The 26551-nt window shown below is 35.2% G+C and overlaps 3 protein-coding genes and 1 long non-coding RNA gene across 9 annotated transcripts in view; 2 read left to right on the top strand and 2 right to left on the bottom strand.

Annotated features, from left to right (window-relative positions):
* The window catches only part of comm3, a 43598-nt gene extending 27862 nt beyond the window's left edge, over positions 1 to 15736 (top strand). The window contains exon 3 of the mRNA XM_014238275.3: positions 14797 to 15736. Within this exon, the coding sequence (XP_014093750.1) occupies positions 14797 to 15452 (656 nt within the window). The 3' untranslated portion in view covers positions 15453 to 15736. The remainder of the gene's footprint in view (positions 1 to 14796) is intronic.
* Phs (Phaser) lies at positions 1686 to 6701 on the bottom strand. Its single transcript, XM_014238272.3, has 3 exons — positions 4899 to 6701; positions 3656 to 4760; positions 1686 to 3577 (listed from the first exon to the last, which is right to left on the bottom strand). Exons 1-3 carry the CDS (start codon positions 6543 to 6545, stop codon positions 2955 to 2957), a joined length of 3375 nt encoding a protein of 1124 aa, XP_014093747.2. The 5' UTR covers positions 6546 to 6701; the 3' UTR covers positions 1686 to 2954.
* On the top strand, positions 6844 to 7971 carry LOC138857933 (uncharacterized). Of its 2 annotated transcripts, none has more exons than XR_011397162.1 (2): positions 6844 to 7431; positions 7639 to 7971. It is a non-coding gene; the product is annotated as an uncharacterized lncRNA (long non-coding RNA). The 2 variants fall into 2 exon arrangements; XR_011397161.1 differs by having other exon boundaries at positions 7423 to 7511.
* A 3747-nt stretch (positions 15737 to 19483) lies between the features above and the next one.
* Positions 19484 to 26551, bottom strand: part of Ctps (CTP synthase) — a 29214-nt gene continuing 22146 nt past the window's right edge. The window contains exons 1-4 of one of the 5 annotated variants that reach the window (XM_014238271.3): positions 25629 to 25843; positions 23304 to 23474; positions 22735 to 23236; positions 19484 to 22077 (exon numbers count right to left, since the gene is read on the bottom strand). In XM_014238271.3, the coding sequence (XP_014093746.3) occupies positions 20967 to 22077; positions 22735 to 23236; positions 23304 to 23474; positions 25629 to 25782 (1938 nt within the window). In that variant the 5' untranslated portion in view covers positions 25783 to 25843 and the 3' untranslated portion in view covers positions 19484 to 20966. Of the gene's footprint in view, positions 22078 to 22734; positions 23237 to 23303; positions 23475 to 23751; positions 25092 to 25313; positions 25464 to 25628; positions 26161 to 26249; positions 26345 to 26551 lie in introns of those variants that run through there. The other 4 variants (XM_014238269.3, XM_036370850.2, XM_014238267.3 and 1 more) reach the window with 4 other exon arrangements.

Raw genomic sequence — 26551 nt, 5'->3', positions numbered from 1 at the left:
GACACAAATCTTTATAATTTCTTTCAAGGTAAGTAACCCTTACTAAAATAAAAGAATGCCCAAATTTAATGCTGGCCTCTGCAGCGATGATTCCTCATACTAAATCATTCAAATGAAATTATTTTTATCTTCAATTCACTCAGAGCACGTGTTCGGAGAAAATATATGATTTTAGAGAAAAACAAACAGTTAGAAGTTAACTTCGACCCCTTCTGATCACTACACAATGCTAATTTGGAATAAAATCTAGACCTTTTGATATGAATTTGGCGTCTACTCGCTTCACACCCAAAACACCAACCAAAATGTGTAGGTCAATTCATACGTTGCTTGAGCCTATAGCTACAGCCTTTTCCGGTGTATTATCGTATTTATAATCATATTACAAACTGAGGTTGGATTTCTGTTCCTATGGGGAAAGTTCAAATTAATTTTTCTTTAATAGACCACCAACAATCTTCTAGCTTTAAGTACAGTAAAAAGAGCAATAACATTAATTAATATAAAAAAAAATTAAAAAACAAGGTAGAAAAAATGTAAGTCATGCTATTGAATTAGCACAAAACTTAACTAAAATCAACTTCATTTTGTTTTTGTTTCTTCAAATATGGTAGCGAAGGTTTGTGATTTGAATAAGGCGGCTACACTTAAGGCTTCAAAAAATCGATTTTTTTTTGTGCATAATTTAAATCTATATCTAATTACGAATACTCCGAATGAAGCATTTCATGGAAAACGTATTCCTTCGCGTTTTTCTGGAACCTCAAATGCACCCGCCTTTGCGCTTTCCAAACATCTAAGTGCGGCGCGGTCATCTTTCAATATGATTTCTCAAAAGTTGCATTTTTTACTCATTGTTGTATGATTTCTATAAGAAATATTGATCGAATTTGATTAATTTTGTCTTCAATTGTCCAGAACACACGTGGCTATGTTTCATCGAGTACGATTTTTCAAATTTTGATTTCTTCCATTTTTACAGCTTCTAATAGGTGAAAAATATTGATTTTATATAAAAAAAATGCATATTATAAAGTTTTCAAAATGCTAAAAATCGGCTTTGGAGAAACATAGCCACATGTGTGAAAGCTAAAAATGATAAAGAAAAAATATCGCTTTTTTGATTACAGACATTTTTAATGGCGGAAGTGTGACTGCAATGAGAGCCATGTTTTTTTGAAGGTGACAAAGTTAAGGACCTCGAAAGGGCACGGGTTAATTTTTTTTAATTTCCAATAATATTTCATGAAAATGAAAGAATGTATTGATTAACAAAAAAAATTGTCTACTCAGACTTAAAGTGCAAATGTACAGGACCCCCTTAAACTGTCTGACAACTAAAAGTTGTCAAAAAAAAATAATCACTTATCTTAAACGTTAGCTAAAGACGTTGTTTTATAATTTCAAATATTGATTTGTTGTTGTTGCTGTAATGCTCCAATTTGTTTTCTCTAATTCGCTTTTGGCAATACGGTCAAGACCGTTCCAGCTACGTCGACTCTATTGGTATATAAACTTATCCCAACCTTAATATTGTTGTTGCGGAAAATTATTTTGAAGTATGCTAGCGAATTGACAGTAGATCCCACTGCTTTCAACATCGAAAGGGCATTTCAAGGTACCTCCCACTTTTCGAAGCGAATTTCCCATATTTACATACATACATTAAAGAAAAACAGGTCTCATTAGAAATCATGAGTTTATTAAATTTTAAATTACTGATAGTTACAAACTAAACGAATATTAAGCAGTGAAAAAATGTGTATACGTAATTAAATCAAAACTTATTTGTTTACCATACATACACTATTTATCGAGTACGGCAGACGAGTGCACCTAATGCATACATACAAGTATATACGTGTATGTGTGTGTACGAGTATATGCTGGGGGTTGAAGTGAGCACTTTCAACAGCTGTCGTAAAGTTAGCAAATTTTTGCCCTTCCGCCATAAACACTTTTGTGGCCTTCGCAGCTGCCAACAAGGAAGCAGACATTCGCAAACTGATACATACACACCAATACACGTGGTTACATTTCGAACCGAAGTGAATGGTTTCAGCCGAAATTCACAACATACCGCTAGTGCTAGTCATTTTGTCTTTTAAGTATTATTTCGTTCTAACTGCGATGAACTTAATTTAAGTATACGAAGAATGCATTGAAATCATTATAATTATATATTTTAAGCAAATAAATTGAGCATTTAATTATACTCCTCTTTAAAACAAAAAAATTAAAACTATGTATGCATTCTAGTTAAACTGCGCCAGGCTAAAGCGCTTGAGTAAGCTAAAATTAAGACGAACTTAGGAATATCATTTTAGTTTAATGAGTATAATATAAATGGTATGCATCGTAAGTGTGTCATAGAGGTATCACTCGCAGTGTAGCGCTCATCGTTGACTTTTTTGCTTTAAATAACTCAGAAGTGAGTGCAACATAAGATTAAGTAAATTTAATAAATTGTTTTATGCATTTATGAATTTGTTCATGGAATATCGTGGGCACTGTAAAAAAAAATGTATGTAAACTCAAATAATATCAGTAAAAGTGTGATTAAAATTAATTATGAATGTAGCTACTTGAGTCACGCTAAGTAGTAAATTAATTTTGAATGTATATATGCTCAACAACAGTTTCAACAGCTTAGAAATGTATTAAAAAGGTTTTCTCTGTTAACAGCTCAGGCGAGGTCCTTTAGTTGAATTATTATTTTGTGTTTTCGACAAACCTACACACTTATATGCGTATTTTATATTTAAAGACAGTACAGTTGCATACGATATGATATTTGTAACTATTTTATGTATAAATATATTATTTGAGAAATCTATATATCTAAAGGTGTCTTAACTAATTGTGTGTATGGGTATCTCTTACTCCTAGTTAACCGTTATAAAATTGTAAAATAATATTCTGCGTTTTTAGTTCCATTTGAAATGTGCAAGTCTTTAAATTTCTGTTTTTTGTCCCAACACAGTAAAAAAGCTCGATATTTTACGTTCACTCTTTGTGTTTTTATTTAGTGGTGCTGAGACCCCACCTACCAACGTCGTCGCATTTTCCTTTTCAGGCATCGGCTCTTCTGCCATACCCACATCGTCTTGCATTTGCATTGACACAGTTACGGATACCTGTTGCACACCCATCGATTGTGTGTGCTGCTGTGCCTGATGGGGTAAATGTGCTGGCATATCGATGTCAACGCCGTTCTTTAAAGCCGGCGATGTCCTGGGTGTTGATTTTCCACGTCTCTGCTTTTTTATTTCAGCAGTTTTCACAATAGCCGTTGTTGTTGTAGTCATGGTTGTTGCTGGTGTTGTGGGTGACAACTCTTCTTCATCTAAATCGTCAGTTTTTAAGCATTGCAATATTTGTTCTTGTATTTCATCAATTAACTGTTGTTCCTTTACAATTTCATCCACTGCAGCTGATTTTGCCTTTCGTTCGGTTTTCTTACGCTCGGGTTTTGTGTCGCCTCCATTATCGACATGTTCGCGTTGTATGTGAGTGCGCACATGTGCGCGAGAAGAGTAGCATCTTCCACAAATTTCACATTTAAATGGTCTTTCACCTGAAACAGCAAGCAAGAGAAGTTAATACGACATTAAATTATCTTTGTTTTGGTGAAATTAGAATTTGCCGAACTTACCTGTATGTGTACGATGGTGCACCTTGCGGTCAATATTACGCATAAAGCGTTTGTCGCAATAATCACATTTATAATTCTTTTCGCCCATGTGTGAACGACGATGCACAAGGAGATTCTGATTGGCTCGAAATGTTTTCTGGCAAATTTCACACACGAACGGCTTTTCGCCCGTATGGACACGCTTATGTATTTTCAAATCGGTGCTGCGCACAAAGGCTTTCGAACATTCGGTGCAAGGATAGCGTCGATCATTGGTGTGATGGCGTTGATGTAGCCTCAGGTCTTGTTTGGTAGCGACTGGCAAGCCACATGTTTCACATTTGTATGTTTTCACTTTGAGATGTCGCATTTTATGTTCAATTAGACGTCTTTTAATACGGAATGTTTTCCCACATTCTTCACAATTGAAAGGTTTCTCTCCTGTATGCAAACGCTTATGTTCAGCCAAACGTGTTGACTTACTGAACGATTTTGGACACTGATTGCAAGCATAGCGTAACTTTTGAGTCTCGGAGTAGCAAGTAGTACGCATGGCATGTGCAACAGGTTTACTGGTAACCACCTTTGCATCTATTGTCGATTCGAGGTCAACAGAAGTTTTAACTGAACATTCAGGAGGCGAAGATTTAGATTTGGTGTCAGTTTTAGACAATAAGACTGCCGGTTCATTTTCAACAGCAACAATTTTCTTTTTACGAGTTCTCTTGGCAGTCGGATTTGGATGGATTTTTATTTTTTTTGATATTTTTCCTTTTTGTTTTTTAATTTCAGCAGCGTTTATAGAAGCATTAGTCTCTGACACAACCTCTTCTAAGTTAGCGCTGAAAGCGGCGCTTACAACATCTTCCACTAAATGAGTCAAAGTTTTGACATCTGAGTCTGTAAAATCGGTTTCCATCGATGATACTTGGCTAATGGGCATCAAGTTGTTTTCAGTTAGTGTTGTAGATATAACCATTTCAGCTCGCTCTGCTACAGCGATAACTGCTGGAAGCAATTTAATTGCGCCATCGGTGTTACTTTCATCTTTGTTGTCAATTTTTTGTGAATTTACGTCTTTTGTTGCAGCAGGACGTTTCTTTGGCGGCGATCGTTTCGAAAAAACCTGCAATTTTTAATTATTATTTAAATACGCCTAGTACTTTTTTTTATTCTTCCATTTTTTAATGAGATTTCTGTACAATGATTTCAAATTTATGTAAACATAATTTATAGGTAATCAAATTTGATTATGTATACTTACCGACCGGCGCTTTCTTTTACGCTTAATAGCAGGTTTCTGTTCTTCATGGTTTCCATCTTCAACAGGTTCTCCACAAGTTTTATGCACATTTTCACAACTAAGCTCCTCAGTAGCATGCACCTGTTGCCCCGCTTTCGACTGCGCATGCTCCTCAACCCTTAGTGGCATTTCATTATCATCCACTTCTTCTATTGCATTTTCTGCTTCGCAAATTGCTTCATTCAAAACTTTTTCAATCACCACTTTTTTTTGGTTGGTTGTATTTAATATTGACACTTCCAATGCCTTGTCTTCCTCTGGGGGTGGCGTTTCTGGTACTTGCACTGAAACTGTTGCTGGCAAGATGTCATTATTGTCCACGTTTTGTGACACAGGTAGCACTACCATTACAGGCGAAGCTATCATTACTTCTATGCTAGCTTTTCGCTGTTTCTCAATTGCTATAGCAACTGCACTGATTTTAGGAAATGTGTCTCCTTCACCGCACGGCTCAACTTTAATTTCGCACTTTGGCAACACATCTATTTCTTTTACCGGGCCAGAGAACAGTTGATGTTGTTGCCGCAAATGTTTATGGAATAAGTCCAGTGTGGCATATTTGCACTCACAGTGACCACAAATTAGAAAAAGCTTTTTACCATTCAAAATAAATACATTCCCACATGATTCTAGTGTTGCATCAACAGGAATTGGTGACATAGAGTGTGCACTCGAACTATCATCACAAATCTCGTCATGGTTAGGCTTTATCTCCGTCTTTACTACCACCTTTAACTTGCTGTCATGCGCTTGCGTTTTACTTTCAGCCTGTTGCTTCGTTTGTGTGCGTGGACTTTTACGCGCCGTTATTATTGAGGTCACATCTTCCTCCTCCTGAAACAGTTCATGTGCATTATGCAAATGTTTTGCGAACGACGCCATATCGCCGTAACGTAAGTCGCAAAAGCTGCAATTAAATATAAGTTTTTGGTGCTTCTCGTACACATAAATATTTCCACAGGATTCTGTTTGACAGGAGGGCGTGACTAGGGATGATGCTACAGAGCAAGTAGAGGGAACGCGGTTTCGTAGTGGTCGCTTATTAGTTGCAGTAATATCATCATGTTCGGCTTCCGATTCAGCACTCGCACCTTTTTCTATATTTCTACAAGCAACTGTCTTTTTAAATGTAGAATCTGACTTTTCTTTTTGCTTTGGTACTTCACTCTGCCTCGAACATTTGCTATCAGTAATTGATGAGGCAGATGAGCAAGATGCTATTGAAGCTTTACTGCTAACACTAGCACAGCTTGAAACACTGCGCCCACGCAGTTTTTTCGTGGATTTAGTCTTTTTGCCAATTAATTCAGGGAAACGTATACGTTGCGCTTCCAACTCTGCTTCCTCGTCGCTGCTAATCGGTACTAATGTTTCATCATCATCATCTTCTTCAAGCAGATCCGTTTCAGAGTCATCCTCGTCAGTATCTTCATCGTCTTCCTCATCATTATCATCACCGCTACCATCTTCCTCAACGATTACATTTTTACCATTCATTTTCACAATTTTGTTTTTCTGTTTGCTATTGTTTTCTGCGTCTCCCTCGTCGCCATTATCCGCCGCTTCCAGTTTTATGGGTACATGCTCTAGCAGTGTGTTGATCATCATGTTAACGCTAATTTAACACACTCACCTACGTTTCCTCTGCTCTATTTTACTCCGTAGCTCTTATGTTATCATTAAATAGAAATTTTATATATTTTTACAAATTTTATAATTGTTTTTTAACGATTTTATTAACAAATTTAAGTCTATTCACTAATTTCTCGCACACAGCAATATATTCTACTGACGCCGCTTCTTTTCCACAAAGCTGTCAACTTTTTGCCTTGATTACTCTTTTGTTGTTGCTTCTCTTATCCACTCTGCTTTACTCACTATTCGCTGGTGCGCAGCTCATTTGTGCAAACGGCCCAACTCTATTATTACCATTTTTTGCAAACCTTTGTTATGCTCGTTTGCGCAATGCAAGGGTGAGCGAGATGGCTGTTGAGTATACAAACAACCGTTGAGTGATAAAATGAATTTGTGGTACGTACATTGTCGAAAGATTTTGGCAAATGAAATGAATGATCTGAACGATGGAATGAACGTACACAGAGGGCGCATTCGGTGAATATGTGAATATGAATATGGAAAAGATAACTCAAAAATTAACTGAAAGTGAACATACTAAATAAGAATTTATGAAGAAATTAAATAAACGCTCTCAAGCAAACAATTCATTTAATACATGCTTGTACAGACATATTTATAATTATATATATGTGTGTAATGTTTACATATCGACTATGCCTTCTTTATTTCACAACTTGGTTCTACCTGGCAGTTTGCTTGCAAAAAATTAGAATGGATTGCAAAATAAACCGGTTCATAACAAATACATACATACATATGTGCATGTGTATATGGATCATACGAGATTTTACTGAAATTCTGTACACCATACGCATAGTAGAGCAGAAAAACGTTAGTTGTCAATAGTGTTCAGTACGTAAGTCGTTAGCTAGTACAAATATTTATAATAGTATTGACTTGTTAAATTCAGGCGATGCCATATTACGTATACGCTCGGTATTACAATATTAAAAATAAATTACTGTATATATAAATTAAATTATAAATAAATAGTTAATTAAGCACTATTTAGCATCAAACAATCTTTGACCATACATATATAACTTAATTTATTGCTGTTTAGACAGTTGGGGAAAATAACACTACTCAACAAATCTGAAGGATAAATTTGGAACAGATGTGCTAAAAGGTCTGTAGGAGTATTTAAGGTGTCCTGATTACGAATTTGAGTTCCAAAATTTTCCATCACTTACAGCAACTTTTTTACACAAGTTTTGCCATGTTGCTTTATGTCGGCAACTCCCATAGTTGGACCAAACACTCAACGGTGGGTGTTCGGATATGAGGAATTTGACTGTAATATGTTTGAACAGATTTTATGAACATTAGACATAATATTTAGAAATTGGACGTGTAACTAATTTATCATAATAAACAAAATGATAGTAAAAGAAAATGTCTAACAAACTTTCGAGTGCGATTATCTAAGCAAACCTACTTTGGTACATATAGGTATAATATATATATATCATTACAATTAACTGTATTGTTGCATTTTGATTTGTTATTTCAATTAAATCTTAAGAAGTAGTCTTCTGTATTCATTACATAGTAGTTCCGCATTTGAAACATAGTCTGAGTCAAACACAGCCAAAATTAAAAAATTCGAATGAAAAAGACGGACAGTTAAACACATTGGTTACAAAGTCCCGTTGTGATTTTGACTAAATAAATTATGCGCTTATCTACATACATATGTATGTATGTATATGTGTATGTCACAAAGTTATAAAAGTTACAACCTGAGAAAATGAGAAAATGAAAAGGAACAGAAAATGATAGAAAGTTGATGTACATAGTACTTACCATAAGTGAATTTGTGTAGGAAGGAAAAGACATTCTTCGTATGCGAACAAGGCATAGTCACATGATAAATTAACTTCGAGGAAATTAGAATGTAATATTTTATAAATTTTAACATACTTAGTACCTCATTATGGTATATGATATCTTCGCCGACGGACACAACGGAATGTATGCATATTCGTATAAATTTAGCACGCACTTTTTAATAAAATATGAAGACTGGAAAAAGCATGGTGAATAAAATTGAGCTGTGGGGCTGTTTTGAGCTAGGCTTTGACCCCCCATATGATGTCTCAGAAAAAGATAATGATTGCTGCAGTATAGTAATGACTTGAAGCATGTGTCCTTTGATTTTACTTCTCAGTAGATTATTAATCTGATAAACTGTAAACTCAAACTTTCGACCTTCTTTAGAGATAACTATGCCCTGATGAAGACCTTCTTAGATATAGAGTAGAGGGCATATACCACATTATAGAAATCATACCAAAGTAAAGTAAAGAAGTCACTAAAAGTGGTCTCCACCTTCAAAAATAATACATTTTATCTAGAATTATTGGCCTTACGATGAATTTGCTTTCCATTTTCGATGGGCCTCCCCAGAAAGTAGGTGTCAAACTAGATATAAAACCACTGGTATTATATTTCACAACACTTAAACTTCCACATAAATTTTAAATTACAAAATATGAAACTAATATTTTGAAGCATATGATAAACTAGTGAAGAGACACAGATATTGATAGAAAATTTACTGAAATATACTATATTCACTACGAATACTGCGTAGAGATTTTAAACGAAAGCTAGCCACTGTCACTTTTCTCATCGGCAATACTAATATAAGCTCTTGTAAAAACAACCTTCACTTAAAGAGACTTCATGTTTTTAAAAATGCTCAAGACATTTTCCTCAGATGTATATGGGTATGCGTGTAATATTATATAAACACGATAGCCAGCACTTGAACGCGTGAGGTGCTTTCCTGTGTCGAGCTTTAAAAGTACGTTTGGGGCTAATTTCTACTGCATCCCCTAACGGTAAATATGTTTATTGACAGTATCACTGTATATATGTACATATAAATGTACATATGAGCGTGCTTTTCCAAGGTCGTTCAAATATAATATCTTATATTGAATGTGTATGAAGAAAACAGACCAAATATGTACATGTTTATATATATGTGTGTGTGTCTTATTGCTTATATATTTTTTTGGTCCCCTTCAAAGAAATACTTGTGACCTTGGTATTGTGACTGTGGTGCGCGCGTATATGTGTATTCGAGTTCATTTTTTAATTTTTTTTTGTTTTTGCAAAGTTATTGTGTGTGTTGGCGTCGTTTTAGGTCTTCTCTATGTATATTTTCCTTGACGCACTTTCAAAATATTTAGTTGTGGCCAAGCTTATCAGCTTATCGTATGTAAAACGTGCTTACATTCACAGACGCATACATACATATTTGTATGTATTGCATAAATAATCCAGTATTCGAACTGTTTGTTGTTTTATTGGAAATAGTAAAGCTTAGAAGCACAGTTTAGTGTGGAAGCAGTGGATTTTGGTTTATGAAACCATTTCCAACGGTTCGATTTTTGAAGCTTTTTTTTCTTATCACATTTCCGCTCTCCATCACGTTGTATGTGTATTCCTACAAAATAACATTTATTGTTAAATACTGCTGCTTTAAAGACCTTTCCATTTGACCTCAGCCCGAAATCAGTGCGGTTATCAGTGAATCCATTGTAGTTTAATTTTCGGAAATTGGGTTCAATGGAATCTATTTGATACGAACTTCGGCGCCAAGTTCCACATATTCATGATTTTCTATTAAGTTTTTACTAACGTGCACAAATATTTACTGAAATGCAATAAATGTATAATTTTTGAAATATACCGATAATATTTTGAAACAAGTAAAAATTTTTGTTTAGTGAAATACAAAAGAATTCTTAAAAAAAAACAAAATTCTGAAAATTCGTGGACTTTTTGGTTTGTGAATATATGTATAGTATTTATACAAATTTTTCGAAAAATTAAGTTTCGTTCGTAATCTTACTAAATAGTATAAATATGTCATTGCTTTAAATTAACTAACCCAATGTTACTTACCAATTAAATGTTTGAATGAAATTTTCATCCAAAATCTTTATTTTCGAAAACTATTTTTTATGAGTTTTTGAGCAAATTTTTACAATATCATAAAATTTACGTAGATCGAGTTCCTCGTACCTGTAAAGCTCTGAACGTATTTCTGCCATAAAAAATATAGTTTATAAGCTTTTTATACTCTTGCAACATGTTGCTACAGAGTATAATAGTTTTGTTCACCCAACGATTGTTTGTATCACCTAAAACTAATCGAGATAGATATAGGGCTATATACATATGTATATAAATGATCAGGATGATAAGACGAGTTAAAATCCGACTGACATTCCATCCATCCGTCCGTTTATCTTAATCTTGATGAAACTTGGTACAAATGTTTTTTGGTAAAAAAGTATGGACGAGTTCGTAGATGGGCGTAATCGGATCACTTTCACGCTCACAAAACGCTATTAATCGAAAACATATAAAGCGTCATAACTAAGCCGTAAATTAAGATACAGAACTCAAATTTGGCACATCGAATCAAATTAAAGAGGGCAATTGTGGTTTGAAAATTCAAAAAAATGGGCGTGGCCATATAGTGCGAAAATGGGAAAATAAGATTACAACCACGCCTAATTCATATAAAACACATATTTAAATTCCACCTGATTCTTCCATTTTCCAGTATACAAATAAAGTACAAATTAATAAAACGGGATAAGACTTTGCACAAACAATGCCTTTAAAGTAGGCCAACTTATGACTGAAACTTGTTCAAATCGAACCAAAACTGTTCAAGCCGCTAGGTACTGAATATGTGGACCCCAGTACTTTTTTTACCGAAAAAGTTTTATCAAAATGTGTGATATTTTAATGAAATTAAATGGTCAAGTTTTCTTAAAAATTATTTAGTTTTGGAATTGGTCTTTTATACAGCAATGTCAGTTTCAAATCATTCCTATGAGAAAGCACCATTAGATCTAAGAAAAGTTAAATGGCTGGATAATTAGTGTAAGGACTCGGAACTTGGCTAGTTATTAATAAGTGATTAGCTAATTACCACACAGGAAATATTATCACCGAAATAGATCCACTTCAATTCTCTGAAAAAGACTGAAACGGACTAAACCATAACAAATTCGAACTAAGCCCTTAAAAGAAAAAGCAAATTAATAAAAACAACTTCGAAATTATTTTGGCATTCATTGTTCACTGTCCCAGAAACATTTTCTTGTTTTCTAACTTCAAAAAAATATTTGAAAGTAATAAATTTACGGACAAGGAAGAGGTAATTGCCTGAGGTCTATCCTTAGCAAAAGCTGAATCTAGTATGACAAAAATGGTATAGAATAGAGAGATCGGTGTATAGTCCTCGATTAAATCTATAATGAGCAATAGAACCGATTTTGGCTAAAATTATGTTTATTTTTCTAAAAATAATACGGACTTTTTTGTATGTATAGTCTAAAGTAGACACGTAAAATTTTCGAAGTATTATGAGATAGGTTCCTCTAAAGGTTTTAAAAAAAAATTTCCAGCGGTTCGAATGGAATTTTAAATTTGCAAAGCAAGGTGTACAAAAGTTTAGGGACGATATAACTCAAATTGTATATATCTAAATATACTTATACATATATTGGCAATTGTAATTTATAAAGTGGAAATTCTTTAAACTCTCCTACTTTCTGACCTAAAAGTCAGCACCCTCCCCGAAGCATGCCCACAACACGCATTTTTTTGATTAAATTTCACTTGCATTTGAGTGTGAGACGAAAATCATCCCTGCAATTGCAGACATTTTGTAACACTCAAATACTCCCAAGTCAAAAGTTCTTTTTTATAATTTAACAAGAGGACTGCGCTTTTCCTGCACGCTAAATTAAAGCAATTCTTTGCCAGTAATCCGGCATGCGATTGTTGGGAAACCCCCATTAATAAGGAATTCCCTTGCGCCTGGCATGGATGACTCATTCTTAATTCGCAGTGAACAATGGATTAAAAAACAGTGAAATAAAAATAAAAAAGATGCTACAACTTCCATGTTTTACAAACCTTGTGCAAACGTTAACGGTATTTTGGCTCGTTTTGGGAGATTAGTTTCACGCTGACTTTGCCATCTAGCATACATTGCGGCGTATAAGCGCGCATATTTCACGGTATTGCAGTGTTTTTGAGGGTGTGCGTTGGTACGGCAGGTGTCGGCCGGGTGACGGACGGGGAGACGCGTGGTTGGCGGCATGTAATGGTTAAGAACAAGCAACTCCAAAACTCATTGTGTCTGCTTCGTTTCACATCCTTTTGTTTGTTTTACGCATTCAATTGATTGGGAACAACATGACTATCTCCTTTCGGAAAGCCCCACGTTTTTTAAGAGTGCTGCCGGAGGTGAGAAGTAACACCATAGCATAAGGCGCAATTGTACTTACATATTCGAGGAATATACGAGTATATGTATGTAATTGTGTTCGGATGCTACGGGCTGTCGTATGGCACTTTTTTGCGTCAACCCCATGGGGTATTGGAGTGAGGGTCGTTGGAAATTGATGATATTCTAAATTTTACATTTATTACTATTTTTATTGGGACGTGCGCACCATGCTGCGTTAACTTAAGGGGGAAGTAGTTATGAAAAAACAAAACCTATGAAAACCAAACTAAGTACCACTAAATATGTGAATGCATATATAATATAAAGGGGAAGACGGAGGTTTGGAGCTTCGAAAACGTGAAATTTAGCAATTGACAGCGATCATCTGGTAAGCTTTAAAATAATAATTAATATTTTATTACTAAAAAAAAAGTTGTATATTTAGTTCTAACGGTTTTTAATTTACTTCAAGTAATATTCAGAATTTAAATAAATATATTTATATATATATAATAATATATTTATATGCCAGTATGTCCCAGTCCTTTATGTTCAAATGTATTTCTATAACAAGAAAAAACGTTAACTTCGGTTGCTATAATACCCTTCACAAATACAAAGGCCCCTTACAAGAACTTTATTCCGATCGTTCAATTTGTATGGCAGCTATATGATATAGTGATCTGATCTGAACAATTTCTGCGGAGAATACATTGTTGCCATAGACAATAACTCGTGCTTAATTTCGTGAAGATACCTCGTCGAATAAAAAAGTTTTCCATGCAAGCACTTTACTCCCATCGTTCAGTTAATATGGCAGCTATGTGATATAGTCATACGATCTATACAATTTCTCCGGAGATTGCATTATTGCTTTAAATAATAATCCATGCCAAATTTCATGAAGATACCTAGTCAAATTAAAGAGTTTTGCATACAAGCACTTGATTTCGATTGTTCAGTTTGTATGTCAGCTATATGCTATAGTGATCCGATATCAGCCGTTCCGACAAATGAGCAGCTTAGTGAGAAAAGGACAGGTGCAAAATTTCAGATCGATAGCTTAACAACTGAGGGACTCTTATGTATATATATAGACATACGGACGGACAGACGCTCATCATGCTGGTCATTTATGTATACATTTTATAGGGTCTCCGACGTTTCCTTCTGGGTGTTACAAACTTCGTGGCAAACTTAATATACCCTGTTCAGGGTATAAAAGAGGGTGTATTGTATCTCTCTTCCTTTTCGATTAATCTTCAGTTGACTTTTTTAATTATAGGATTGACTTATAGCAAATATCATTTTGAAGCATTAAAAAGGCAATCGGCGTTCCACCCTTTCATTTTCTAGCAACATATTATTAAAATGATTTGAAGGGTGGAGTTTCATTAGTGTCTGCCCGGAAAGGCGGTTAGTTGTATGATATTTAAATATTGGCAAAAAAATTACTCCTAACTAACCTAACTCTAAGGCGAATGATGTGACTTCGAAAAGGAAAACGCCTGAGTCAGCTGCGATTTAGCAATCTTTATTTCGAAAATTTTCATTTGTAACATCTTAAAATTAGGTGGGACTCTGTAAAAAGAGGAAATCCTACAATGAAAATTACTAGATCTCATGTTTGCTGATTTTGTCCATTCTGAACCAAATGGAAATTTTTTTAAGAATTTTGGAGGAATAGGCGAATACTTACTAAGACTAAGTTTAGGCTTTTGAGAGATATATAACAGTATCTTTCTATGGTGAACATTCACAAAAGCCCCAATCGGTCGGACACTGCTATATCAGAGAATGTTAATGAACATGAACATTCATTAACATTCTCTGGCTATATGCTTGTTTCATGTTATTATTTTACACTGCTATCTATTGGTTGTGGCCATAACTTCCATGAACCCAAAAAGTAGCTTATATAATACAGTAATCATATATCTATTATCATTACAGATAGAACAAATCCCGAACCCGTGGAGATATGTCGTCACTTCCCGCCAGATTACGAGGTGGAATCTCTTCCATCTTATACCATTGTCTCAGGGCTGCCAACTTATGATGACGCTTTGGAAGAATTTCGAAAAGCGGGCATTATTCTAACTTCACCCATGCCAGTGGTGAAGATATTTGAGAAAGATCCAGCGGTCGCTGGCAACTCGGGCAAAGAGAATCAAATCTTCAATATGGAAAACGGCGTGAGCCCCGACAACGACAACGTCTCGGTCACTTCGACGTGCACTTGTGGAGCGGCGAACAATACAAACTCTAATAATCCAAACTCGATATACACTGTGCCCTCGGCACTTGCACCACAAGTCATCGAACTATCACCCGAACAATTGGCGGCCCTGTCACAAAAACGCCTTTCGTTACAAATCACCTTCAACAATTCCGTGCGTCGCAATTCCCGGCCCCGTGGTATCGATCTCTATCGCCAGGTGAATCGGAATAATTTGCTGCGCTCACAAGCTGTTGCTGCCGCCGCCGCTGCCCGCGATGGATTCCCACAAATTCACCGCTCCTCGTCGACACTAGCTTTGTCCAATGAGCCGAATATGTTGGATCGACACCTGATGCAACACCTGCAACACCGGGGCTCTCTCTATTAAGCATATGAGAAAAACTGCATTCGTCGCCAAGAATATACCATTATTAACTATTCTTATACGAATATACTTGATGATTCATTATTGAACTACAATATTTAATATACTTACTCGTGTACATACACGTTAATATGTTAAATGTAAAAAATTTTCTTACAATTAGTATTTTAAATGTAGGTATGTATATTTAGTTGGAACTGTAATAACATATGCACATAAGTATGTAGATGTAATACTGTAAAAACTCAGTTAATAAAAATATATATACATGTATATAATTATATAAATACTCATATGTATCACTAATTTTAATTGGAAGCCTATATCTCTCAAAACTCTTCCTGAGAATCAGCTGGAGTTTCATTCCACTTGGACCAAACTTTTCGGTTGAACGTATTTCGTTTTTAAATTGTGGACAAAAAAGGGATCTATCCAAGATCGAAGAACAATAAAAGCGATGAACTTTCCCAGATGCATTTATATCAAAGAAAACCAAGGAGAAACTGTCCGCAACATTTTAGTTTCGAAATTCCCAAATATAAGCTCTTAAACTAAGTTTTATGAAAAATTCTTAATTGTTTTTTGCGCGTTTTATGACGTGAAACGTATGGATCGCCAAAAGTTATTAAGAAAATTTAAGCAAATACTATTATCCTCAATTTAACACGTATAAATAAAGACGGAAGAAAAGAGCCAAGAACAAGTATAAATAAATAAAAACCTAGTTCCCTAGAAAATTTGAATTATTGAACCATTTTGTGTTTAAAAAGGGAGTTACAGTTACAACATAACCGATTTTGAGTATCAAGAATACGCCGATTTTTGGTGTGCACCTGTGTTGTGTATTAATCGAGCAAAGGGGTTCTCCAATTCCAGCTCGAACCTGCGAACGACTCCTAAACATTAAATTCAATTAAAAATATAATAAGTATTAGCAATTACATTTGTAGATACTAACAAATAAGGAAAGGCTAAGTTCTGATCAACCGAACATTTTATAATCTTGCAACTTGCAATGGTCAAAGCCGGGGAAATACCTTCAGGTGTTGGCAAAACTGCATATATAAAATGTTCGCCGAAATCGTGAATGAATTACAATCAAATTTGATATCATATTAATTTATTTGAAAGGCATAGACTCACTTAGTTTTATTACTATATTTTACTTCCCTTCAGCGAAAATTATACTAAAATCATTCTCAAATGGCATATATGTAATACAGATAAGCTCAACCGAAGAGGCTAAAATTTATATAATATATTGAGTTGATGTTAAAAACATCAACCAAATCTTCGGAATTCATTATATTGGGGATATAAGGTTTTGACCAAGATCGATTTAATTTTTAATGAAGGCCAAATCATTGATATAATTTTATAACTTTTAAGAAAACTTGTTCACTTAATTACATTATAATTTCCTACATTTTGACCAACATAAACGGTTTTAAGTCAGGTGGAAAGTCGGAAATTATTATATAGCAGAGATAATTTTTGACATTGCTCGAGTATACTTAAGAACTTATTTTCAAGCAATTTTATAAATATTTATAAACTTATATTATATATGGATGCTTCAAAATCCGGAATGGCAGTTATACGGTTACTAACGCAAGTTTTCGCCTAGTTTTATCCATTTTTGGCACAGAGGTATACTGTTATTAGAAAAGCACGCTCTCTCCATTTCATTAATAATTGGCCGATATGTGTGGACTCGAAGGCTGAGGGTTAAGGGTAGTATTGATCCGATTCAACCCATTTTTGACACAAGGGTATATAATTAACAAAGAAACCTTTTTCCTAAATTTCAATTATATAGCTCACACATTGACCTATATTTTCGGCAAAAAGTAAGCCATAGGCTGTGGGGTCCATATTTCCAGCATTTTAGGGACTTGAATAGTTTTCGTCCGATTTGTACAATTTTTAGTCTTAGGTGGTGATTGGTTCTTGATTTGCATACTGGAAAGTGAAAGAATCAGATGGAATTTAAAAATTTTGTTCTGTGGGAAGAAGGCGTGGTTTTTAACCAATTTCGCACGGTAATGCAGGTGTATAAACTCAATGAAGATTCCTAAATGTGACAGAAAATACTTTATATAGCTGAGATTATTTTCATTATAGTTTTATTTTACTAAATTCATCGCTTATATACTATTGACAAATCTTACTTATCTAATTAAATATTTATGAATGTTTGTATGCCTGTTCAATCTATTTGAACCAGAGAATGTAAATGAATAGAGAAGGAGCAAATGTTAAATGAAATCTTTTTGAGTACTAATTTGTAATTCCAGATGAGGGAACATCGAAAAATATAACTTCGAAAAAGAAAAATACACCACGCAATATGCGAAATGCTATAAATAGACACAACGAATATTCTTAAATGAAAAATCGTTGCACTTTTGAGGTGTCGGTGGTCGTAAGCGGGAAGGGGTTAAGCTTGCCTTCGTTCAACTTGCTTCTCGCAAAAAGCAAAAAGTGTGTACAAAAGTCATTGCTTGTGCGGGGCAAGAAGAAGCAAGCATCAGCGTACGTGTATTTAAGAATGTATGTGTGATTATCACATTTTTGTAAATACGCATAAGGAAATATTCAATAAACCTAATCATATGAACATATGTATTTTCCTGATATATTTTAATTATATCAGGAAGTAAAATATGCTATTAAAGAAATTGAATTATGATATGCTTAGATTCCAATTAATAAAATAAAAAAATTAAATACAATTTCAGTTTCATGACTTTTAGGATTCGAACGTATAGGTTCGTATTCGGATTGTGCTTAACCCCTTCCCGCTTACGACCTCCGACACCTCAAAAATGTAAACATGGTCGCTTAGCCACCGTTTTGTTGTTATCCTTTGCTCAATAAGCAATTGCTCACGCAACGCACATACATAAGTTGGAAAAATAGCCTATTAAATGTTTATTTTATTATGAATTCTGGGGTTTTTACCAGTAATACAGATTTTTAATTCAGAAGGCTTTTCATAATGGTAAATTTTGTCATATCATAGAAATTGAAAACATAAATCTAAATAAGTATGCGCAACGATTTTTCATTTAGGAATATTCGTTGTGTCTATTTATAGCATTTCACACATTGCGTGGTGTATTTTTCTTTTTCGAAGTTATATTTTTCGATGTTCGCTCATCTGGAATTACAAATTAGTACTCAAAAAGATTTCATTTAACATTTGCTCCTTCTCTATTCATTTACGTTCTCTGATAAAATCCTACAAATTGTTCGCTGTCGAACCTGCACCTTCTCGTTGTTTTAAGTTCTCTGGTAGGATCCGATATCTGCCGAAAAATAAACGAACGAAAAACATAAAATAAGTTTTAAGTGTATTTTCATAACAAGTTAATTCCGCATTCGAAAAACATTTTCCATTTTATGAATTATAAATTTCAATTAAAAACTCGAAGAGAAAAGAAAAAATTCGTCCGTCTTTTCTGAACAATTGGTTGTATTACGTGGTCTTTTTTTAATAAAAAGCAGGCAACCGAAAAATAAAATAACTAAATAATCGGTTGTATGGAAGATATGTGATATAGTTGTGCATCTGGCCGATTCCGACAAATTATCAATAGTGTGTCAAAATGCACCTATGTATTAAATTTCATTCGGATATCTTAAAAACTTACGACGACATTTTATAATCTCTAAAAGATAAACTTACACTTAAAAATCGTTGGCTCGAAACCGGTTTTAGACCCGTAGTCTCTTGGGCTAAGTTGTAGAACATTTCCCGTATACGCGATTTTAGAGAAAAAAAATCGACCCGCTCTTGTATACATACATACGAAGAGAAACTTATCGAATAACATACAAATTACTTGTGAACAAATATGTCAACAATAAAACTCTAAATTCTTTTAGGGAAGCTAAGTGTGTACTTTCGCTCTTAGGTAAACAAGGTTTCATATAGAAAGGTATGGTCTGTATAAAAATATCAAGGTACTTCAACAAAGCAGTATTGGTAACATGATCAGCAATAAGCTCAGCAAAATAATTACAATTAATTTTTCGTTTCCTTCGTTCACCTTCATTTTATTTCAAATTCTTTTGTAGACACAGTACTAAAATATATGATATTTGTTATATAAAATTTTTCGAATACAAAATCAATTAGTTTTCAAATTGGGCGCTTATTATTTCTCCGAATGCGCGAATAGTTCAATCAAAGTAAAAACTAATTTATTTTGCAGCTGTACTTACTCTTACGACTATTTTAACTTATATTATTAACAACTTAGTGTCATATGTTTAATTATAATTTCAAATTATAATTCAACGTGAAAATCTTAGAAAAAATAACGAGATTTTAATAAATTAGCCAACATTTTAGTAAATTCAATTCAGTTTCTAGTTATTTGCCTCATTTAGGCACAGATATTCTACAGTCTTTTTAATAAAAAAAAAAATAGTTTTATGTAAAATCTGGCACACTTTTAACATATATAATTCTTATAATCTAACCAGAACACGTTTTCGCAGTATTTGCTCTATTTCAAGCTTTACAGAACATTGTGAAAGCATATATAATTTAATTAGATCTTGAACTTTAAAAATTTATGAGTCAAAAATAGTTATTTCATTGGTTACGACCTTACAGTCTAACTAGATTTATAGGTTGAAAGCAATGTCGATTAAATTGTATTAAAAACGAAAAAACACGTATTTTAGTTGCTGAACTCAACTAAAACTTTCGAATGTCAAATATAATACTTCAGTTAAAAATATTAAACATATTTTCCTGAGTTATTGGCATTATTTACCTTAATTCACAAATAACGGTGCCTAGAATGCAACAATTTTTGTATTTAAGTATAAAAACTCAAGTACTGAGTTTATGCAACGTTTAGAATTTCACTTTTTTCTTAATAAAGACCATCAAGAAATAGTCTACCTGGAATTCCCACCCAAAGTTAGACCGTAAGGACTTTGCCAAATTGCATTCACTTTTGTATGACATTTCAATTTGAAATCTTAAAAATAATTATACATAGTTTACTTAGCGATAACATTGTTTTGGAATTTTTACACGCCTAACTCTCAGTATTCATAATTTATTAGCAGTATTCAAAAAGAAATGTACATACATATCTACATATGTATAAGTATTCTGCTGTTTTATTTTGCTTGCTGGTGTGAGTGATTCAAGTGGCGGCGAATAAATGATACACCAGTTGACGTCTAGCTCAGCCTCTACAAAAGGATCGAAGCGAGCGAGCGAGTGTGTGGGTAGGTAGGTCAAAAAAAAATTGGTCCGCCACCGTGTACACCCACCAGTACCACAAAATAAATGTACACGCGCAAATGTTTTTGCGAAGCTAAATATTTAATTGAACACTGCTAATACAAAAAAAAAAAATGTGAGTACTTTTAGAAATGTGCAACTGAAGATAAACTAGTAAAAGTTAACATTATTGAAATATTTGACCAATTGAAATATCTCTATCTAAGCATTCCTTATACTTTATGGAAAACCGATTCTATACATGTTTAACGCCCGTTGCCATTACTGTTATAACCATTAGTAGCTCCATTAGGCGTATTAGCTTTAATGCCTCCATTCAACTGCTTTTCCTCTGATGCTATTCCTTTACCATTCGGTTTGGCATCCTTAGCGCGTCCATTTGGTAAACGTGCGGGAGTTGCTGGCGATAAATATTCATTCAATTGCAATGGCTTCACAGCATTAACGAGTTTTTCGCACTCCTCGGCAGAGAGTTCTTCATCAGATGATGCCTCGGAGAGCTGACGTGGCGACAAACGGCAACCACGTGCCAAATAGTTTCCCAGCCGCTTCTTCGAAGCTAATATTAGCCCCAAAAATGGTGGGGATGGCTTAAGCGGCCGTGACAAGTACTCTGGATGATATTGTGTGGCAACGAAAAAAGGATGATCACGCAACTCAATCACCTCCATGCGACGTTTCTCATCATCGTATCCTACAAAACGCATACCATGCTCCTCTAACGTAGGAACATATTTGGGATTTACTTCGTAACGATGTCGATGGCGCTCATCAATTGTTTTTGGATTGCCATAGAGCATTTTTATAATGCTTTTTTCATTCGAAAAAGTAGTTCTACGTTTTCCTAAACGCATCGTGCCGCCCATTTGACCAGTGTGATGCTCGGGCATATCAATAACGAGCGGATTGCCGACCTTGGGATCGATTTCCGTAGTGTTTGCATCCTTTAAACCCAGCACATTTCGTGCAAACTCAATGACAGCCGCTTGTAGACCTAAACAAATGCCCAGCATGGGCTTCTGTTTTTCGCGACACCAATTGCATGCAACTATTTTGCCTTCCATTCCACGTGAACCAAATCCACCTGGCACAACAACGCCATCGCTATCGCAAAGCTGCATCCAAGCCTCATGATATTTAGTAGGGTCTTTGTCACGCGTGCCGGTCTCCAGGTGGCAAGCTTCAATAAATTTTAAGTTTAATTTAAAACCAGCAGCAAGTGAGGCGTGTTGCAGTGCCTTCACCACAGATGCGTACGAATCTTCTAAACGTGTATATTTACCCACAATGGCAATATTTACTTCTTCGCGGAGAGTCTCAGACCGGCGTGCTAGGTCTTTCCATTGCTGCAAGCATCTGTAATTCAAAAAATATTAGACTTAACATCTGTTGTTAAATTAAGTCGATCTTCCTAAATAAATATGTGGTACAATTGTAAAGTAGAAGTACATATCAACCTTTTAGGTTAGGAACTCAACATTGTCTAACGGCTAGGGTTTCAAATAATGCATTATAAAATAATTGAATTAACATTTGATTTAATCCCAAATACGGGATTACAAAATAAAAAAATTCCCCTTACCGAAATAACAAAAAAAAATGTTTAATCCCACATACCGGATTAAAAATTTATTTATAACTACCGGATTGAAAAAAAATTAAATTTTAATCTCAAGCGTACAACTAACATTCAATTAAAAAAATAATATTTTAAATTTTTAATTTTTAATTTCAAACATCTTGGAGTAAACTCCAACATCGGAATTAAAAATGAAAATCAAGTTTTTAATTCCAAGATCGGTATTAAAATATAAAAATTTAATTTTTAGTCCAAATTTTTGAATTAAAAGATTCGCAAACCTGCCAACGACTGCATATGATAACCAAAAAACTCAAGTGGAAAACTATTTTTTTTTTCAATTAAGATTAATTCTTAATAATTTTAGCAAAAGGCTCGACAATAATAGGTACCAATTATACAATTAATATCTAACATAATAATCATTTACTTACTTCTCGCGTTTTGATGACTCAATTTTCAGCTGCAGACGGTCGTTGAGAAACTCTATGACTCCGTTTTGTTCCATTAGTAACGGTACATGGTATATTGAGCTAAGATCGTGAATGCATATAACCTGATCTGGTGCAACATGACAAAAGTTGCTAATTTTTTCCTTCACTTCGAGACCAATTGGTTTCTCCGACCGACAAACTATTAAATCAGGGCTCAAACCAAAACCACGCAACTCACGTACAGAACTTTGTGTTGGTTTTGTTTTCGGTTCACCAGTGGAACGTGGTGAGGGTACAAGTGAAACGTGCGCTACACAGAAATTTTCACGTTTTACACGAAATTGAAATTGACGAAAAGCTTCCACGAAGGGCATACCCTCAATGTCACCGATTGTGCCACCCAATTCGATGATACACACTTGTGGCTGTGAATTGCCTTGCACTGGACGTTGCGACACGCGTTCTACCCACTCTTGGATGGCGTCCGTAATATGCGGAACAACTAGAAATACAATTCAACAATTAATTATTCAATTTAATAATACCTATCAAAAACTTCAATTAATTACCTTGTACAGTTTTGCCCAAATATTCACCAGTGCGTTCTTTCTCAATAACTTTCTGATAAATCTTACCAGTTGTTATGTTGTTGTCGCGATGCAAAGTTATATCCAAAAACCGCTCATAATTGCCCAAATCCAAGTCAACCTCACCGCCATCATCCAGGACATATACTTCACCTGGGCAGAATAAAAAAATATATATATTTATCAGCAAAGAGAAAAATTATAATAAAAAAATATGGGCTTTAAATAAATATTAATTATATATACATATACTTGTACATACTGCGCTAAAACTCCCTTTTACCTTAATAAAAAATCAAATCCGTACAATAATTAGATTTTGCATATGACTGCCGAAAATAGTATGGGTATTTTATCCAGGACTTAGCTCACCAAAAGACCAAGAACTACTGTTCGATATTTAACGAGTAAAAATATTAAAAAACTCATATTCCTTAGCACAATTTCATGTTTTATTTCAGGCTTAAGCAAATAATAACGTTCGAAAACGTTAAAACTAGATTTTCATATTCAATTCCACATGATGGGGATACCACATATTGAAGCATTATCTGTTTTTGTATGTATGAATGTGGGTACACTTACAACTAAGTAATACATCCAAGTATTCAATATGTATATTTATATATGTATATGTACAGTCTTATATAGTGAGCTTTAAAGTTACAAAACTAAAAAGAAAGAAGTCGTCTTCACAATTTTTAAATAAATGAGCAACTTATTCTGTTATGACTATAAACTACATCGCTACAATTTATTTGGTTTCTTCCAAATCCTCTTTGTAGAGTTCCTTGAATATTAACTTTTGAATTTTGGTGCGAATGCGCAGCTTTTGCGCAGCTGTCAGCTGCTTCATGTATGGATGCAAGCTCAGCAGGTAATGATAGTCGTCATCCTCCGGAACAATTGGCGCAGTATTATCCATCGTGGATGAACCATTAAAATTGCTATCTTCCGACAAACGCGGACGTTTCAACTTTAGCGCCGGTATTAAGCCATTCGCATACGAGTGCTTGGTGAAATTCAAGTGCTCGTGGCTGCCATGCAAACAACTGCTGCTACCATTTAAAGAGAACTCATCGCGCTCATTATTCAGAGCTGCGGCCACAGCTGTGGTAAGTGCTGATGCGGCGGCTGTAGTTGTTGGCGGCGGATGGTGTGCTTTATTGTACAGTGGTGGCGGTGAAACAGAGCGTTTTTTATGTTGTTGTGTCGCGGCTGTCATCGAACTGGTCGCCACACTTGCTGCGCTGACTATACTGGCAATGGGTGTTGAGGGTGGTGTAATGGAGGTGGTTGTTTGTGCGATGGTGGTAATTATGTTACCCATGCAAGCGCTCAGCAAAGAGGGCGAACTACCGTTGCTAGTCAACAAGGTGTTGTTGCAATTTTTATTTACACTATTGTTATTATTGTTAGCTTCCATGGATTTCTTGGATAAGTCTTGTGCTTCCTTCTCGCCGTCATCATCCAAAAGATGTGCAGCTCGTAGTAGTACGCCAGCGTTTTTCAGAATTGAGCGGGCATCCTCGGTTTTTATGGAAGTCACAGTTTGTGTATGAGCAGCTGGTGGTGTTGGTATTGCCACGTCATCATCATCCTCATCAATATCGTCCTCATCGAACTCTTCATCACTGTCCTGCATGCGACGTATGAGCCCATTGGTGAGGTCAGGTTCAACCACAGTCTTCTCACAATCTTGACTTTGTTGCGTAAAGTAGTAGGACTGATCCGGCTCACTTTTAGGCATGCGATGTCGCATATGATCAGCTGTAAGACCGAATTACTTTTGAGAATGTGCACTAAAAATGAGTTAAAGACGTAAACAGAGAAGTAGCAATAAACAGTAGGCTTGTGTAGATATAGCTGTTGTTTGTAACCAAAAGCTTTCTATTTACATAAATCTTAAAATAAATAATAAAATTACACATTTTACTGTTCGACTGCTTAACACTCTTCTCTGTTGTTATTTCAGTTATTTTAAAAACTCACTCAAAAACAGCAATGCATAATAGTGTAGCCATTTCGATTCAAATGTCGCGGGTTCCACTAGGAAATCGCCTTGTTCGGAGCGTGGAATGCGTTTGTATTCTACACGGAAATTATCACGCAGGCCCTTCCATTTAGCCTTGAGCACCACTTCTGCAGTATCGAGCCGGTCATTGAACAAGTCACAAAAGACGTGAAAGAATGCACAACGTGAAACAAACAAAATACAAGCAAATGAGCGAGGAAAGAAACTGAGTCAAAACCCAAAACAAGCATAGAAAAATGTGCTTATTCGGCAAATAGTAACCAAGTACTCACTGGGCAATTTATGGACGCTAGACAGCTCATCCCACATTTGTTCTAGAAATGCTTTGTTGCAATGAAAATTACGATTCCAAATGGCTGGCCGTTCTTGAACGTCGCGTATAAATTGTTCAACGTTCAGGACGACTGTAGACTTCTTTGGTGCCATGAGTAAAGGGCCGTTTTGTGACGCCAGTTTTATACGTTGATTAGTTGTGCACTTCGCTACCCTACAATTCGAGTAAATCGAAAGTTAAGCGTTATACTAAAAAGTAAGCAGGGACGCGCGCGTAGATTCGTTTATTACTGCTGACTGATTGAAACGTTCATTTCGGACTGATTACTGAGCTGCCTAACTGCCTTTCTTAACGGCCAGTTAGCTAGCAGGCTAGATGGTACAACGACATAAAGGATGGATGGAGTGGGGTAAAACAATGTGCTTGAGTGAACACTGAGCTGAAAGCGTGTAAGTGCAGCGACGCCAATGATGAACAACTGCCACGAAGACTACAACTGCTGCCTGCTAACTACATCCCGGCCGCAGGCACTGCGTTCGAATTGGAAGCAAAATGTCCGCAGCGATTTTTCAAAAATAAAATCAAGTGGAAAAAGAAATAAAAAAAAAACAATACCAACCTGCGAACAGCCTAACGCAGGAAAGAAAGACCGTATACAAGCAAGACAAAGTAGCAGTAAATGCTGCCGACGAGCAGGCAGGCACACACAAGCCGACAACAAAAAGGCGAAATGCTGATGAAAGCGGCAGGGGAGCCAAAGCCGCTTAGGTCGCTGAATCGCTAACTGTCTGCCAGTAGGACAGACGTGAACCGACAAACGGAGGTTTTGCCAAGCAATGCGAATTATATCGGCTGGCCACACAGTCATACAGCCAGACGGTTAGCGAGCGAAGGCAACACTTAGCTATGGATTGGCGTATG

This window comes from Bactrocera oleae, chromosome 6 (assembly GCF_042242935.1).
Source record: "Bactrocera oleae isolate idBacOlea1 chromosome 6, idBacOlea1, whole genome shotgun sequence".
Lineage (NCBI taxonomy): Eukaryota > Metazoa > Arthropoda > Insecta > Diptera > Tephritidae > Bactrocera > Bactrocera oleae.
This window is presented reverse-complemented; position numbering and strand designations above follow the sequence as displayed.